Here is a 19,217-nt window from a genome sequence, read left to right on the forward strand (position 1 = left end):
TGTACTTTGGGAGACCGAGGTGGGCAGATTGCTTGAGCTCACAAGTTTCCGACCAGCCTGAGCAAAATGGCAAAACCTCATCTTTACCAAAAATAAAAAAATTAGCCAGCTGTGGTAGCATGTGCCTGTAGTCCTCGCTACTCGGGAGGCTGAGATGGAAGGATCACTTGAGCCCAGGAAGTCAAGGCTACAGTGAGCCATGACCATGCTACTGCACTCCAGCCGGGGTATCAGAGCAAGATCATGTCTCAAAAAACAAAACAAAAAAGAATCTCAAGGTTCTTGACGAAAAGAAAAGAATCTCAAGACGACAACAGAGCATCAAAACAAGCGCAGGGCCCCTTGAAGCAGAGGGCACGCCTGAGAAGTTAGCCTGGTGGGAGGTCCGGGCTCAGGGCTTGGGAGAAAGAGAGTGTTTCAGTTCAGAGGGAACAGCCAGTGCAAAGTCCCAGAACGGGAACACAATTGGGAGAACTCTGGGATGCTACGGGCACCGCAGGAAGGAGAAGGCCCCTTGAAGACTGCTTCAGAAAGAGCTTCCTCCCAAACCACAGACTTAACACAAGCATTTTCCATCCGTGCCCTGCCAGTCTCTCAGCTACTGGCCTGGCAGGAAGAGGCGAATATAAGGAGGTGGCCTTCCAGGGCAGAGCAGCAGTGAAGTGACTGCCGAAGGAAACTGCAGAGGGCAGAAGCAGATTCACAAATACAAGTCACTTCTTCACTGTGGCTTCCACGTGAGTCAGAACCCTCGAACAGATACCCCTGGCCTCTTCTCCCAGGCCTTAGTTGTTTGTCTTGGAAATGAGGAAAGGATTGGATCCTGTCTGGACTAGCTTAAACCTCTAGCCCCTGCTTCCATTTTGCAGAAACAGGACCTCAAACGGTAAGAAGATTTGCCAGAGGATACAGATTATTTAGCAACTTATCAAGAAAAATAATAATTTTTCTTTTTTTCAAATCAGAGTCTCACTCTGTTGCCCAGACTGGAGTGTAGTGGCGCAGTCTCGGCTCACTGCAACCTCTGCCTCCCAGGTTCAAGCGATTCTCCTACCTCAGCCTCCTGAAGAGCTGGGATTACAGGCACCCGCCACCACGCCCAGCTAATTTTTGTTTTTTTTTTTTTTTTTTTTTTTTTTAGTGGCGATGGGGTTTCACCATGTTGGCCAGGCTGGTCTCAAACTCCTGACCTTGTGATCCGCCTGCCTTGGCCTCCCAAAGTGCTGGGATTATAGGCGTGATCCGCTGTGCCTGGCCTCAAGAAAAAGAATAACTTTTTTTTTCAGGAGGAGCTTCCTGGATTCAACTAACAGGGATTCTTGCTCACCATATTGGCCTTTTTGGGTCAGGCTTCATCTCCTCAATGCTCCAGCTGGTTACATGCAGCTGGCTGGCTGGCCTGCACGCACCACCCTTAAACATAATTTATGCTTGTTCTCACTTGTCAGTGGAGCTAAATAAAGTGTACACATGGACATAAAGAATGGAATAATAGATACTGGAGATTCGGAAAGGTGGTGTGGTGGAAGGGGATGAAGAATGAGAAATTACCTAATAGATACAATGTACACTATGCAAACAATGGCTACAGTAAAAGCCCAGGCTTCACCACTGGGAAATACATCCAAGTAACAAAACTGCACTTGTAACCCCCAAATCTAAAGAATTAAAACAAAATTTTAATGTATGGGAGGCCATGGTTTTGAACTGAGCTCCTGTGCTCAGTCCCAACAGACCAAATCAAAATGAATCACTCCTGGCCAGCTGCCTCCTAATGATTCTGAACTTTGAAACTGACCAGTTTTCCAAAAACCAGGAGATTCATAGCAACCAATCAGAAGGGGTCCAGTTTACCTGCGCCAACATGATAAGAAAGTTGCGTTTGTTTTAACCCTATAAGGAAAGTTACTTTGAAACTATGAAGCGGGCTGGGCGCAGTGACTCATACCTGTAATCCCAGCATTTTGGGAGGCTTAGATAGGTGGATCATGAGGTCAGGAGATGGAGACCAGCCTAGCTAACATGGTGAAACACCATCTCTACTAAAAATACAAAAAATTAGCTGGGCACGGTGGCAGGCTCCTGTAGTCCCAGATACTCAAGAGGCTGAAGCAGAAGAATTGCTTGAACCCGGGAGGCGAAGGTTGCAGTGAGCCGAGATTACGCCATTGCACTCCAGCCTCCAGCCTGGGTGACACAGCAAGACTCTGTCTCAAAAAAAAAAAAGAAGGAAAGAAAAAGAAAAAAACAAACTATGAAGCTCCTCTTTGTCAAAACAAACAAACAAGAGAAAGCCTTGTTTCTGCTTTCTTCAGCCCTGTGCTGTCTATAAAGCCAAGCTCCTCTCTGCTCAGCTCTTCGGAACACCCGTTCTATTTCACAGAACGGGGTGCTGCATGATTCTAGAATGGTAAATAAAAGCCAATTTGAGTTTTCAACTAAATTTGCTGTGATTATGTCTTTTGACACCACCTGCCATGGCCTACACCCAAAACTGCTTGGGTGTTGACCTGTGGACACCAGGGTCAAAAATCTGGTGTCCCAAAGATGCCAAAATCCAAAGCCAAAAGCTCTGCAAGATAACAGAATGTTCAGCCTCATTTTATTTTATTTATTTATTTATTTATTTATTTATTTATTTATTTATTTATTTATTGAGACAGAGTCTCACTCTGTTGCCCAAGCTGGAGTGCAGTGGCGTGATCTCAGCTCACTGCAACCTCCACCTCCTGACTTCAAGCGATTCTCCCACCTCAGCCTCCCGAGTAGCTGGGAGTACAGACATGCACCACCATGCCTGGCTAATTTTTTGTAGCTTAATAGAAATGGGGTTTCACCATGTTGCCCAGGCTGGTCTCAAACTCCTGAGCTCAGGTAATCCACCCACCTCAGCCTCCCAAAGTGCTAGGATTACAGGCATGAGCCACCTCACCTGGCCTCATTTTTATTTTTATTTTTGTAGAGACAGGGTCTCATTATGTTGCCCCAGGCTGCTCTCAAACTTCTGGGCTCAAGGGATCCTCCCACCTCAGTCTTCCCAAATGCGTGAGTCATGACGCCGAGCCTCGGCCTCATTTTGATATGTGTTGTTTCCAACAGGCTGGAACACCCAGGTTTTGACATAATTTTTTCATCCAGCCAAACAGCAGAGGCAGCAGGCAGCAGCACACATGTCTAAGGCTTGACTCCCTGAAGATTCTTTGATGTGGGATTCTCACTACAGTTCATTAGAAACAACAGACACACATGGGTCTCCTCTGTCAGAGGCCTCTGATTCTGGGGCTGGGAATGTTCCTCGAGGAAATGCCAGTGTCTCAGGAGGTGCCAGCAGAACCACCCACATTGCCCCTGGGTGCTAAAATTCTAAATTCTCAACTCTGAAAATGCTCACAGACTGGGGACAAAAGAACTAACTGTAAGTCAGTGAGCTTTAGGGCCACAGGTCACACCTCAGGAGCTTGGTGCAGCCTCGTCATTCATTTTTTTTAATTTTTAATTTTTTTTTTTTTTTTTTTTTGAGACAGGGTCTGTCTCTGTCACCAAGGCTGGAGTGCAGTGGCGCAGTCTTGGCTCACTGCAACCTCTGCCTCCTGGGCTTAAGTGATTCTCCCACCTCAGCCTCCCTAGTAGCTGGGACTATAGGTACACACCATCACAACTGGCTAATTTTTATATTTTTTTGTAGAGATGGGGTTTTGCCATGTTGCCCAGGCTGGTCTTGAACTCCTAAGCTTAAGTGATCCACCTACCTCCCCCATCCAAAGTGCTGGAATTACAGGTGTGAGCCACCAGGCCTCCTCATTCTAAAGATGAGAAATTGGAGGCTCAGAGAGGGGAAGGGACTCACCCAAGTTCATGCAGCACATCACTGCTCCCTGCACCGTATCATAGCCCTTTGAATCGCCCACAATCCTACAATGTCATTCAGCTCCACATTCACTGCCTCTCCAAGATCCCTCTGTCCCTCCTGCCAGCTGTTTGCTGGGACAAAGTAAGGATAAAAGATTTATCTCCAATGCTAGGTTTCTATGCCATGAAGACACGAGGGCAGGAAATTCACTCAACATTTTGGTTTCGTTTTCCCTATGAAAGATAGTTAAGTAGGCTAGACACAGTGGCTCACGCCTGTAATCCCAGCACTTTGGGAGGCCAAGGCGGGTGGATCACTTGAGGTCAGGAGTTCAAGACCAGACTGGCCAACATGGTGAAAGCCCCTCTCTACTAAAAATACAAAAATTAGCTGGGTGTGGTGGCAGGTGCCTGTAATCCCAGCTACTTGGGAGGTTGAGGTGGGAGACTTGCTTGAACCCGGGAGGCAGAGGTTGCTGTGAGCCAAGATCGCGCCATTGCACTCCAGTCTGGGCGACAAGAGTGAGACTCTGTCTAAAAAAAAAAAAGAAGAAGAAGAAAGAGAGAGAGAGGGATCTTTCCCCTTTATAATGTACCAGCTCAGAAAAGCCGTGGTTTAAGCTCAAACCAGTAAAGACTCCTCAAAATGGTGGCAGAAAGACAGTGGGGGAGACTTGCCCCCCTTTCTATTTATAATCTACCAAATATGGATGCTTTATTCTCTTTCCAAGTCCCTGAGAAATATTAGTTCATTTAATCTTCACAATGATTTTGGCACCCAAGACTCAGGAAATAGTAATAATAATAATCATGTTGTAAGTTTGTTGGTTTGATACATTCTTCTTTGTTTTTTTGTTTTGAGACAGGGTCTTGCTCTGTTGCCCAGGCTGGAGTGTAGTGGCACAATCATAGCTCACTGTAACTGCAAACTTCTGGGCTCAAGTGACTCTCCCGCTTCAGCCTCTCAAGTAGCTGGAACTATAGGTATGCACCACAATGTCTGGCAAATTCTGAATTTTTTTTTTTTTTTTAGAGATGGGGTCTCACTATGTTGCCCAGGCTGGTCTTGAACTCCTGGCCTCAAGCGATCCTCCTGCTTCATCCTCCCAAGGTGCTGGAATTACAGGTGTGAGCCACCATGCTTGCCTACATTATCCCATTTAATCCCTTCCACATTATCCCATTTAATCCCTTACACATTTTACAGAGGTACTGAGGCCTAGAGAGGTGAAGGGTCATGCCCAAGGTCACACAGTAGGGGGTGGCAGAGCCAAAGGTTGCACCCCACTCCAGCTGACGCCACAGGCTGTGCTCTTCGGACTAGATTCTGAGACTTTCTCTTCCCTTAACCCTTCTAGAAACTCAAACACTTCCCCTGAAAAGTGTCAGTATATGGAATACTTTCCTCTTCCTTTTTCTCTGTCTTCTACTTCTAGCTACCAGGGTTAAAATCAAGCTCACTGCCTACATGGACACGTATGGAAGACCACCTCTGGATTTTTCTGGTTTGGGAGGAGACAGTACAGGAGATGCTTAAAAGAATAGCCAATAAAACTTCACTCCAGAGGAGCAAAACACACTGGGAGGAAGAAATAAGACAATGAGAACAGAGATTTCCCTCTGGCTGGTGAAGTTTCGGTTGGTGGCTCTTTTCTTCTCTCTGTTCTCCTGCATTTCCCAAATTTTCTACCTGGAAGTGCTGTATTCCATTTGTAATTTGGGGGTGGCGGAGGAGAAGGTGGATAACAACGACATCAACAACAAAGCCACTGACTGCAGCCACTGGGATAGTCCCACCTGGTATGAACCTACAGGCATTTATTTCCAACAATCAAATTGATGGAGACCTTCAGAGTGTTTGAGTTTCTGCTTTTCAGGCATCACTGGGGGAAGGATGGTTTTTCAGTTGTCAGTTACCTGCTGAATGAATGAATGAATGAATGGGCTGGGTGTGGTGGCTCATGCCTGTAATCCCAGCACTTTGGGAGACTGAGGCAGGAGGATTACTTGAGTCCAGGGGTTGGAGACCAGCCCGGGCAATATGGTGAGATTCCCATTTCTATAAAAAACTTAAAAATTATCTAGGTGTGGTGGTACACACCTATAATCCCAGCTGCCCAGGAGTGCACTGAGGTGGGAGGATTGCCTGAGCCCGGGAGTTTGAGGTTGCAGTAAGCTATGATCCCACCAGTACACTCAGCTAATAGAGTGACAGAGTAAGACCCTGTCTCAAAAAAAAAAAAAAAAAAAAAAAAAAAAAAGAATGAATCAATGTCTCTTTAGGAGGCAGAGAGAACTGCCCCTCCCTCTAGACTACCATCCTCACTTGTGGCTCTTGCCAGCCTTGGCTCATTCCTCTTAAATTATAACTACACACAAGGTCATCTTCCCCAACAAGGCTGAGGTCTTCTAGAAAGTCAGTTTCATGGCATTGAGCCCTGTGCATGCAGTAGATGCATGAGGAATGATTTCTTTCCTTTTTTTCTTTTTTGAGACAAGGTCTCCCCCTGTCAGACAGGCTGGAGTACAGTGATGCCATCTCAGCTCACTGCAACCTCTGCCTCCTAGGTTCAAGCGACTCTCCTGCCTCAGTCTCCCAAGTAGCTGGGATTACAGGCACATGCCAGCATGCCTGGTGAATTTTTGTATTTTTAGTAGAAACAGGGTTTCACCATGTTGGCCAGGCTGGTCTTGAACTCCTGACCTCAAGTGATCTGCCTGCCTTGGCCTCCCAAAGTGCTGGGATTTCAGGCATGAGCCACTGCGCCCAGCCTCAAGGAATGATTTTGAAAGGAGGGAGGGAGGGAGGGAGGGAGGGAGGGAAGGAAGGAAGGAAGGAAGGAAGGGAGGGAGGGAGGGAGGGAGGGAGGGAGGGATGGAGGGAGGGAGGAAGGAAGATAGGAAGATAGATAGGAAGATAGGAAGGAAGGAAGGAAGGAAGGAAAGAAGATAGGAAGGAAGGAAGGAAGGAAGATAGGAAGGAAGGAAGGAAGGAAGGAAGGAAGGAAGGAAGGAAGGAAGGAAGGAAGGAAGGAAAGGAAGGAAGATAGATAGGAAGATAGGAAGGAAGGAAGGAAGATGGAAGGAAGGAAGGAAGGAAGGAAGGAAGGAAGGAAGCTTCTGAGAAGGCTCGTGTCTTCTCCTTTTGTGCATAGCCACCCTTGAAGTGTTGGCATCAGTAAATGGCTTGACCAAGGTGGGCATGGATTGGGAAGGGTGTGGACCCCACCTGAACTCTGCACTCCTCGGTTATAAGGAGAAAAGACACGTTACCTCATAGTGGGGACACGGGTCTCAGCTTCACCTGCAGTCAGAAGAGCCTCCAGGGACAGGGCCCCCAAGCTGGCCCGGCTGCCCTTCCTGGTAGACTCACGAGATGAGCCGGCAACAGAGTCCTCGTCGGAGGAGTAGTCATCAAAAGAGCCCAGGATGAAGTTGGTCATCAGCTGCCTCTTGATGTTTGCCTGCTTCCTGTCTTCTTTGGAGGGGGAGCCAGCTTGCTGGCCCTGGGGCCTGGCTGAGGAGGATAGGCCATTGGTATCTGGGGCCTCCGGACCTTGTGTCCCGGTCCCGTTGGCTTGGAGCTCTGGGGAGGGTGCTGCATCACTGGAAGAAAGGGGGTTTCTTGGGCGCTTCTGGTGGGAGGGTGGCAGGGAGTTTCTCCGCCGACCAGCATCTTTGGGGCCTTTGTGGGAGGCTGGCTCGGCCTGGCTGGGAGTCTTGGGCAGAGAGTGGTCCTCCCCATTTCTCTGTGGTGTCTCCCCTGAGTTGTCAGAGGTTGGAAAGGGTTCCTGGCTCAGGATGAAGTTTGCTTCTGATGTACTCTTGGTGATCGGCTTGGAGTCCGTCATTTTCCCCCAGATTTTTAAACAGGAAAAGGTCAGACAGGAGAAAATCAGACAAGATAGACAAAGAAGCAAGACCATTCAGAAAATCTGTAAGGAGAAAAGGAGAGACATTTTAGGAATTACATAATCAAGTGATTTCTCTCCTAAAGAAGCTAGTGGGGCGGGAGACTGTTGGGGTGCTGTGTATTCCAGAAACACTGGACAGGGGGAGAGATGGGGTTCCCCTCCCTGCTCTGCCTGAAACATGCTTAGACATATTCCTTCACCCCTCTGGATCTTAGTTTCCTGCCTCTAATTTAGGTATAGCAACACTTGCTCAATGTACATCATAAACGTTTATGCGAGTGAGAACTAAATGAGATAATAATGCACGTTAAGGGACTTCATTCTGGTAGCATTATTCATAATGTAGAAATGTGAACACAGCCCAAATATTCATTAACTGATGATTGTAGAAACAGAATCGATCGATCTATGGATAAACAGGTGGATCCAAACAATGGGACATTCTTCAGCCATAAAAAGAAGGCTGGCTGGGCGCAGTGGCTCAGGCCTGTAATCCCAGCACTTTGGGAGGCTGGGGTGGGTGGATTGCTTGAGGCCAGGAGTTTGAGACCAGCCTGAGCAACATGGCGAAACCCCATCTCTACTAAAAATACAAAAATTAGCCAGGCTTGGTGGTGTAATCCCAGCTATTCGGGAGGCTGAGGCATGAGAATCACTTGAACTAGGGAAGTAGAGGTTGCAGTGAGCCAAGATCATACCACTACACTCCAGTCAGTCAAAAAAAAAAAAAAAAGAAAAAAGGAAAAAAGGAACCAGGCGCGGTGGCTCACACCTGTAATCCCAGCACTTTGGGAGGCCGAGGCGGGTGGATCACGAGGTCAGGAGATCGAGACCATCCTGGCTAAGACAGTGAAACCCTGTCTCTACGAAAAATACAAAAAATTAGCCAGGCGTGGTGGCAGGCGCCTGTAGTCCCAGCTACTCAAGAGGCTGAGGCAGGAGAATCGCTTGAACCTGGGAGGCAGAGGTTGCAGTGAGCCGAGATCATGCCACTGCACTCCAGCCTGGGCAGGAGAGTTAGAGTCCATCTCAAAAAAAAAAAAGAAGAAAGAAAGAAAGAGAATTGAAGGCCCAATACATGCTACAATGTGGATGAACCTTAAAAACTGCTAAGTTAAAGAAGCCAATCACAAAAGGTCACATGCTATACGATTCCAAGTATATGAAGTGTGCAGAACAGGCCACTCTTGAGAGACAGAAAACAGATTAGTGGTTGCCAGGACCTAGTGGGATGGGGGTGATAGCTACAGGGTGTAGGGTTTCTGTTTGGGTTGAGGAAAATGTTCTAAAGCAGATTGAGGTGATGGTTGTACAACTCTATGAATACAGTTAAAAAACACTGACTTGTCCTTTACATGAGTGGATTGTATGCCATGTGACTTATCTCTCAAAACAGCTGGGGTTTTTGTTTTTTTGTTTTGAGATGGAGTCTCGCTTTGTTGCACAGGCTGGAATGCAGTGCTGCAATCTCTGCTCGCTGCAATCTCTGCCTCCTGGGTTCAAGCAATTCTCCTGCCTCAGCCTCCGGAGCAGCTTGGGCTACAGGCATGCACCACCATGCCTGGCTAATTTTTGTATTTTTGTAGAGACAGAATTTCACCATGTTGACCAGGCTGCTCTCTAACTCCTGACCTCAAGTGGTCCTTGGCTTCCTAAAGTGCTAGGATTACAGACATGACCCACCGCACCCAGCCAAAGCTGTTATTTTTTTTATATTATTATATTATAATATTATATTAAAGTTATTATATTCCACTTTATAAATGAAAGGGAATTGTTGCTTCTGTCATCATCATCATCATTCTAGTATTATTATCATATAGTCAGTCATCATCATGGCCCTGGAGGGAGGAAGGGCACCATCATCCCCACCGTGGGGTATGCTTACAACTAGCATAGAAGCCCAACAAGCCTCAGGAGTGTTTTCTGTTCCAGGGTCTAGACCATTGCCTGGTATGCAGTGAGGGCTTACAAGTGTGTGTTGAAAGAATGAACCCAGGTATTACAATCTCTAACCCACACCTCTTTCTGTCACCCTAACTCTGCCCTACTAATGAACAGATCATTGTTATTTGAAGGAAATCTTGTTTTAAAAATGAGCCCAGCATAGTGGCTCATACCTGTAATCCCAGCACTTTGGGAGGCTGAGACAGGCAGATCACCTGAGGTTGGCAGTTTGAGACCAGCCTGGCCAACATGGTGAAACCCTGTCTCTACTAAAAATCCAAAAATTAGCTGGGCATGGTGGTGGGTGCCTGTAATTTCAGCTACTCGGGAGTCTGAGGCATGAAAATCACTTGAACCTGGGAGGCAAAGGTTACAGTGAGCCGAGATCATGCAGCTGCACTCCAGCCCGGGCAACAGAGTGAGACTTTGTCTCAAAAAGAAAAGAAAAGCCTGGCAGGCGGAGGTTGAAGTGAGCCAAGATGCCACCACTGCACTCCAGCCTGGACAACAGAGTGAGACCCTATTTCAAAAAAAATTTTTTAATGGGACCTCTGTCTATGTGTTGAAATTTCTGAACCAATTTTGCCACAATTATATACTAGAAGCATTACAAAAGCAGGACCACAAAGCTCAGCATGTCAATTTGGTATCTAAAAAACTTTTTTTTTTTGAGTCAGAATCTCACTCTGTCGCCCAGGTGGGAGTGCAGTGGTATAATCTCGGCCCACTGCAACCTCTGCCTCCTGGGTTCAAGAGATTCTTGAGCCTCAGCCTCCCTAGTAGCTTGGATTACAGGTGCCCACGACCATGCCAGGCTAATTTTTTTATTTTTTGTAGAGATGGGGTTTCACCATGTTGGCTCAGCTGGTGTCGAACTCCTGACCTCAAATGATCCGCCCGCCTCTGCCTCCCAAAGTGCTAGGATTACAGGCGTGAGACACTGCGCCCAGCCATAATGCTTTGTCTTTTTAAATTTCAACACAATGTTTTTAAGGGAAGTGGAAAAGTTCTCAATATTTCCCAGAACTAAACAATCCAAGTACTTCTTGCACACTTTCAGCAACAGAATTTACTGATATGTTGCCAAGGCTATTTTCTAGGTAGTACACAGGGTCAGAAAGGTTTTTTCCTTTCAAGATCATCTTTTTTTTTTTAAAGAAAAGTCAGTCAAGGGTGGCTCAATGTCAATGTAACATGCCACATTAATAGAACAAAGAAGAAAACCACATGATCATCCCAAATGATGCAGGAAAAGCATTTGACAAAATGCAACACCCTTTCATGATAACAACATTCAGAAAATTAGGAACAGAAAGGAACTGCAATATAATAAAGTACATTTATGAAAAATCCACAGCTAACATCATACTCAATGGGGAAAGACTGACAGCTTTACGTAGGAATAAGACAAGGATGCCCACTTTCATCAATGCTATTCAACACCGTACTGGAAGTTCTAGACAAAGCAATTAGACAATAAAATGAAATAAAAGACATCCAAATTAGGAAGGAAGAAGTAAAGCCACCCCTATTCACAGATTACATGGTCCTATATGTAGAAAATGCCAGATAATACACACACAGAAAACCTTGGTATTGTAGAGGTAATAAAAATAATTAAGCAAAGTTGCAGGATACAAGGTAAATACACAAAAATAGTTGTGTTTCTATATACCAGTGGTAAATAATCTGAAAAGGAAATTAGGAAAACAATTCCATTTATAATAGCATTCAAAAGAATAAAACAGCTAGAAATAAATATGTTTAATTTCAATTTTTCCTTTTTCTATTATTGCTTACCACACTGTTTCCTACCTAGGAATAAATTTAACTGAAGAAGTGGAAGACCTGTACACTGAAAACTACAAAACATTACTAAAAGAAATTAAAGAAGAATTAAATAAATGGAAAGACATACCTTGCTCATAGATTGGAAGATTTATTGTTAAGATGTCCATATTATCCAACGGAATACACAGATTCATATGGAATTTCAAGGGGCCCCAATCAGCCAAAACAATCTTAAAAAATAAGTTTGAGGATTCACATTTCCCAATTTGAAAACTTACTACAAAGCTACAGTAAACAAAACAGCATGGTATTTAGCATAAGATAGACACATAGACCAATGGGATAGAAACCTATACATCTATGGTCAATCTATTTTTGACATGGATATCAAGACCATCCAATGGAGAAAGAATCATCTCTTCAACACATGGTGCTGGGACAACTGGATTTCCACATGCACAAGAATAAAGTTGGACCCCTACTTCATACCACATAAAATCATTAACTCAAAATGGATCGAAGACCTAAATATAAAAGCTAAAACCATAAACCTCTTAGAAGAAAACATAGGAGTAGACCGGGCGCGGTGGCTCAAGCCTGTAATCCCAGCACTTTGGGAGGCCAAGACGGGCGGATCACGAGGTCAGGAGATCGAGACCATCCTGGCTAAAACGGTGAAACCCCGTCTCTACTAAAAAATACAAAAAACGAGCCGGGCGAGGTGGCGGGCGCCTGTAGTCCCAGCTACTCCGGAGGCTGAGGCCAGAGAATGGCATAAACCCGGGGGGCGGAGCTTGCAGTGAGCTGAGATCAGGCCATTGCACTCCAGCCTGGGCGACAGAGCGAGACTCCGTCTCAAAAAAAAAAAAAAAAAAAAAAAAAAGAAAACATAGGAGTAAATCTTCATGACCTTGGATTTGGCAATCAATTCTTAGATATGACACCACAAGTATGAGCAACATAAGAAAAAATAGGTAAATTGGACTTCATCAAGATTAAAAACTTTCGTGAATCATAGGATGCTATCAAGAAAGTGAAAAGATAACCTACAGAATGGGAGGAGCATTTGCAAACCATACATCTAATAAGAGTCTAGTGTCCAGAATATATAAAGAACTCCTAAAACTCAACAACAAAAAGACAAACAACCCAATTTTTAAGTGGACAGAGGACTTGGATAGACATTGCTCCAATGAAGATATACAAATGGTCAATAAATAGATGAAAAGATATTCAACATGCTTAGGTGCCAGGAAAATGCAAATCATATAATCACAGTGAGATACCACTTCACATGCACTAGGATGGCGATAACCCAAAAGAGAGAGACAGAGAGAATAACAAGTGTTGGTGAAGAGGTACAGAAGTTGGAACTCTTAACCGTTGCCAGTAGGAATTTAAAATGGTGGAGCTGTTGTGGAAAAGAGTTTGGTGTTACCTTAAAAAGTTGAACATAGTCCGGGCGCAGTGGCTCAAGCCTGTAATCCCAGCACTTTGGGAGGCCGAGACGGGTGGATCACAAGGTCAGGAGATCGAGACCATCCTGGCTAATACGGTGAAACCCCGTCTCTACTACAGAATACAAAAAAAAAAAAAAAGAAAACAAAAAACTAGCCGGGCGACGAGGCGGGCGCCTGTAGTCCCAGCTACTTGGGAGGCGAGGCAGGAGAATGGCGTAAACCTGGGAGGCGGAGCTTGCAGTGAGCTGAGATCCGGCCACTGCACTCCAGCCTGGGCGACAGAGCCAGACTCCGTCTCAAAAAAAGAAAAAAAAAAAGTTGAACATAGAATTATCATATGATCCAGCAATCTCACTCCAAGGTATATCCCAAAAGAATTAAAAACAATGACTCAAACAAATACATAGCAGTACTATGGCTATCTTTCTGATGCCCAAGCCTTGTTCTTAACCCAGGATTTCTCAACCATGGCACTACTGACATTTAAGGCTGGAAAATTCTTTGTGGTGGGGGCTGTCCTGTGCATTATACTATGCAAAGCAACACCCTTGACCTCTGCCTGTTTGATGCCAGTAACATCTACCTCCATCAGCTGGGAAAACCAAAACATCTCCAGACATTTGACAAATGTCCCATGGGAGGCAAAACTGTCCTTTGGTTGTGAATCTCTGGTCTCAACCCCTCTGCCTAGTCCCTGCCTTCCCATCTCCTTTTGCCTCTGAATGGTGATCTGGGAACCTCTGGGGACAAAGTCTATTTCATACTATTACTATTTCTCTTGCACATAGTAAATTCTCAAGAAAATCTTTAAAATTGTCTGCAAGAAAGGTCCGAGTCCTGAAACAGCTGGCTCACACATGCCCTCAGGAAAAAATTTTGAAATTAACAACTGGCAGAGAACATTGCCAAAAATGTTGCAAAAGCTGTCCTGGCTTCCCCAGCGGCGCAACAGATTAAATCCTACATCCTCCCCAGGAAAGGAGGGTATACGGGCCACTCTAAACCTGACCCCTGCTGAGTGGCCACTCCCTCTCACGCCCTCTACTGGCCACAGTGGCCAAATGCTTTAGAAAGTCAGTAGTCCACTCCCTTGGGGCTCTTTGCCCAGCCCATCCTGGCCTAGGAGTCCACCTGTGGGTACAGACTTCCATCATGGTGACACAGACAACATGGCATGGAAATGGCTTGTTTGGTTGTCTGTTCTCCCTGACCGACTAGGTGGTCCTTGGGGACATGGACCAAGTGTCATTCATTTTGGATCCTTGTACCCAGCTTGGTGCTTGGCACACAGTAAGAACTCAAAAACTGTGTGCAAGCTGGGGGTGATGGCTGCGTCTGTAATCCCAGCACTTTGGGAGGCCAAGGCCGGAGGCTCACCCGAGCCTGGGACATTAAGACTACAGTGAGCCATGATTGCACCACTGCACTCCAGCCTGGGCAACCAAGTGAGATCCTGTCTCAAACAAAACGAAACAAAACAAAACAAATGAAAAAAAATGCGTGCTGAAAAAATGAAGAAAAAAATATATATATGCACACACATTGAGCACCAACCAATGTCTTGAACCAAGCTGGAATTTTGATTTTTAAAGTTCTCATTTATGAAACTGCATTCAGGAGCGCCAAGAGAATGAGCCAGGTATCTCCATGACAGTTTTGAAAGAGAGGGCTGAGGAGAACAACTCATACAAATACAACCAATCTTAGGCAAATTTTAAATGTGCACATTTGAAATTGTGAGATATAAGAAACAGCAGGTACATAAAATAGATAGGGTGGGCATCCCTCTACCCCAGTTAAAAAATACTTAAATTATTGCTTAGAAAAGTGCAGCATCAAGGCCAGGCATGGTGGCTCATATCTGTAACCCCAGCTCCTTGAGCTCAGGAGTTTGCAACCAGCTTGGGCAACATGGCGAAACCCCGTCTCTACAAAAAACATAAAAATTAGCCATGGGCAGTGGTGTGTGCATGTAGTCCCAGGTACTCAGGAGGCTGAGGCAGGAGAATTGCTTGAGCTCAGGAGGGGGAGGTTGCAATGAGCCAAGATCACGCCACTGCACTCCAGCCTGGGCAACAACAGAGAGACAGAGAGAAAGAGAGAGATGTGCAGCATCAAGACAAAAATGTGCTACAACAGTTGTGAATTATGAGGCATGAGAATATATTATTTACATTGATTCCTGTTGAAAAGCCAATCAAATTACGCAAGTTTTGCATGATGTAAGTTCTTCGGGAACTTGCTTAGAAAATCCTGGCTGGCTGGACAAATGGATGGCTGATTAACTACAGATAGAAGGATGAGTAGGTGGTACGTGGGGAGAGAAGGTGAGTGGATGAGTCGATGGGCAAGATGGTTAGACACATGCATGGCACGTGATAGAGGGATGGCAGGTGAAACTGCAAGCTGTACAGCAGAGGCTCTGATGAATGCAGTGGCCAGCTCTCCTCCCCAGTTCAGCCCTTCTCTCACTCTGCAAATCCTTTACAATCTGGTATTCCACCGGATCTAATACCCCAAACCTTCTTTGCCAGGGTTACCTACATGAAAAACCTCAAAGCCTTTCCTTTTTCTTTGCAGAGTAATGACGTGGGACCCAAAGATCACCCCACACAAGAACTTTTCCCAAGTGAATACACAGAGATAAAATGGGGAACTGTTTGAGAAAGCTACTGAAGAGACTTTCTGAGCCTCAGTTTCCCCATTTATAAAATGGGGATATGAATTCTCACCCCATTCACCTCACTGTTGCTCTCTGAATAACATCTATACCTATATAGCAACCACACACATAAGCCATCAAATTTGTGGAGTGTCTTCAAGCTCCCAAGACCCTTACCACCACCTCCCTCCGATCTTCAAAACACCCTCATGGGGCCGGGTGTGATGGCTCACACCTGTAATCCCAGCACTTCGGGAGGCTGAGGCAGGTGGATCACCTGAGGTCAGAAGTTTGAGACCAGCCTGGCCAACAAGGTGAAACCTCGTTCTACTAAAAATACAAAAATTAGCTGGGCATGGTGGTGCACGCCTGTAATCCCAGCTACTTGGGAGGCTGAGGCAGGAGAATCACTTGAACCCAGGAGGCAGAGATTGCAGTGAGCTTAGATCACACCACTGCACTCCAGCCTGGGTGACAGAGTGAGACTCCATCTCAAGAAAACAAAGGAACAACCCAATGGACATTATTATTGCCATTGTCATTATTTGACTTCCATTTTACAGTCTGGTAAACTGTGGATCAGTAACTTTCCCTTATTTGTACCTTTTCCACTGTCCCACCACCGCAGTGAAGTTAAGTAAATTCCATAAGGCAGCAGGTGGTACAAGGAGTGTGTAGATATGATCCTAAAAGCAGACAGACACCTGGCTGTGTACCTTTAAGACACAGCCGCAGATGGACATGTAAACTAACGGTGCCAGATGGGGGGGCCGTGGTGAAGAATGAGCACTGATGGTGCAGTTTGATTCCACGAGTAGGAAAGGCCAGAGGGTCCCTTCCGTGGACGCTATCGTGACAGGCTGCTGCCCTTCGCTGAAATAACCCAGCTGACCTGAAAACCAGATGCCAGACAAAGCTATTTTTTTTTTTTTTTTTTTTTTTTTTTTTGAGACGGAGTCTCGCTCTGTCACCCAGGCTGGAGTGCAGTGGCCAGATCTCAGCTCACTGCAAGCTCCGCCTCCCGGGTTCACGCCATTCTCCTGCCTCAGCCTCCCGAGTAGCTGGGACTACAGGCGCCGCCACCTCGCCCGGCTAGTTTTTTGTATTTTTAGTGGAGACGGGGTTTCACAGTGTTAGCCAGGATGGTCTCGATCTCCTGACCCTGTGATCCGCCCGTCTTGGCCTCCCAAAGTGCTGGGATTACAGGCTTGAGCCACCGCGCCCGGCCCAAAGCTATTTTCATGCCTTGCAAACCTAACCCAAGCAACAGCTGCCTGGTGAAAGAGCGATCGTCGCCTTCACCACAATGAACGCAAGAAACTGCTCAGTCCCGGTAAGTGCTGGCCAGTCACCACGTAAGGGCAGGGCAAGGACAGTAGTCAGGAGTCTGTTTTCCAGATCCCCCGACAGCACACACATCCCCATGCCTCGTGAGGTCTTTGAAGGACAGAGGGGACAGAATGTCAGCACCCAGCAATCCCCATCCATGCTTGGATCTTTCCTCCCACCAAGATGAACTCCCCAGCACTTGTTGCCACTTACCGTCACTGGGGATGCAGCCACCAGCTCCATTCTTGAGTGAGGCTGACAGGCGCCCACAGGGTGACTAAGGGAATCCAGCTGGCAGAGTGTCACCTTTCAGCAGGAGGCTGGTGGCGTGCATCAGGCCATGGGGGCGGGGCTTGGACTGGCCAACACTCTGACATGGGTGAGCATTCACTCAAGTTGTCAGTGCAGCATGCCTTTATCTGTCACCCATAAATTTAAGCCATTTCAAAGGTCCTCCCTCAGCCTTCTCCTGACCTCAAGCTTAGGTAGTTAAGAGGCTATCTGCATTCCCAGGGGCTTCGTGGGCTTGAGGGCCATCTCCCTCCGACTTGCCACATTACTGTACTTAGCCCTACTTCGCTGCTCATGCAATAGCCCTCTTGCCCAACTCTCCATCTCTGGACTAGGCTTTAAACACTCCTGTAATCACAACAGCCCTGGGTAGACGGGAAAACAACATCGACAGATATTCCAAGGGGTTCATCTGTCAGACGCCTGACCAGAAGAGAGGGTGAGACTCAGCACAACTTGTGTTTGGCCATATAGGGCACGAATGGCCAGCTGGACACACAGGCCAGCCCAGGCAGGAAAAAGAAGCAACAGTATCGGGACGAAGAGGGGGTGGTCAAGGGCCCTCCAGCAAGTGGCACGATGTTCTTTTGCAAATTCAGAGATAATTAAACTGGTGGGGACAGGCCAAGTGCGGCTGCCAGGGCGTAAGAGGCTGACTGGCGGATGCCTTCACCCGCACTCAGCCTGCAGGTCCGGGGTGTCACAGATCAGAGTTTCTCAAAAACCACCTGTTGCAACCTATAGCTGAATGCGGGAAAGCACAAAGATCATCAAGTCCAGTGTGCTTGTTTTGTAGATGAGCAAACGGTGGCCAGGAGTTCACATGTGCAATCAGCCACACAGCCAAAGACTGAGACCAACCAAGACCCTCGGCTCCAGGCCAGTGCGTCCACTATATTGAGGCATGATTGGCAGCCAAAGTCGACTGTCACCGGGCACCTTGTTCAGTCCCCTGGAAACTGACCTGGGTTCACATGTCGTTTCTGCCACTTACAAGCTGGGGAAGCCTTGGGCAAGTTAAACGCCCTCTCTGATCATCAGTCTCCTCATCTGCAAAATGGGGACAAGGATGGTACCTACATCATTGCTGGGCTGTTAAGAGTTCAATTAGTTCATCCTCCTGGGGCACTGAGTACAGTGCTGGGTGCAGTTGGGCTGCACACATGTGAGTCATCAGCATTCACCATCTGCACTCAGAGCACCTCAGGCAGTGTGAGCCACCGCTGCAGGACTCTGCCACCAACAGACAGTGTGATCTTGAACAAATCACCTCCCCTCTCCGAATCTCAGTGTCCTCATCTAGAAAAGGAGGCAAAATATCCAGCCTCGCCTACCTTATTGTGAGAACCAACCAAGATTCATGTAGTCACTCAACACCAAATACAGTCTTCCCCTTCCTGGTGCACCGAACAGAAAGAACCAGCCAGGTGATGGTGAGTGCGGCTTCTGCTGTGAGCATCTTCCTCCACTCATGGACAGAAAGAATTCACATTTGGTTCACAGCACCTGTCTGTCCTGGTCAGGTGTCAGAGCCACTCTCCAAGGATCAGCCAGCCCAGGCAGGACAGGCAGATCCCACCATCAAGGACAGCTTCCCAGGCCTGCAGCCTGGAACTGCTTTGTGGGGTGGAGGGGGTGGTGTCCTGCAGGGGCAGGCATTTTTCCAAAGGGGAGAAGTCTCTGGGCTTTCAGCAGCATGGACCAAGCTGAATTAACATCCGATCTGTTCCCTGATCCAATGAAGATGCTCCCAAGGACTTTGGGTATGTTTGGGGGCCCAGGGAGACCATTTTTTAGGTTATTTCAGGAGAGGATTTTTTTTTTAATGCCCACATAGGGGTTGAAGAAGGGAAGAAAGGAAATGTTCAGGAGTTTTGCAGGAAAGAGGAAGTGATTCCTAGTAAGTCATGGTGAGTGTTTTTCTGTGTTGCTGGCACGTATGTGCCCTATGACAGCCACTGTGCTAACAGCTTT

The 19,217-nt window shown here is 46.7% G+C and overlaps 1 protein-coding gene across 1 annotated transcript in view; it reads right to left on the bottom strand.

The window, feature by feature from the left end:
• The window catches only part of ACACB (acetyl-CoA carboxylase beta), a 161,501-nt gene that overhangs the window by 133,156 nt on the left and 9,128 nt on the right, over positions 1 to 19,217 (bottom strand). The window contains exon 2 of the mRNA XM_030939193.1: positions 7,123 to 7,784. Coding sequence (XP_030795053.1) covers positions 7,123 to 7,775 — 653 coding nt within the window. The 5' untranslated portion in view covers positions 7,776 to 7,784. The remainder of the gene's footprint in view (positions 1 to 7,122; positions 7,785 to 19,217) is intronic.

The sequence above is a fragment of the Rhinopithecus roxellana genome, chromosome 10, assembly GCF_007565055.1.
Source record: "Rhinopithecus roxellana isolate Shanxi Qingling chromosome 10, ASM756505v1, whole genome shotgun sequence".
Lineage (NCBI taxonomy): Eukaryota > Metazoa > Chordata > Mammalia > Primates > Cercopithecidae > Rhinopithecus > Rhinopithecus roxellana.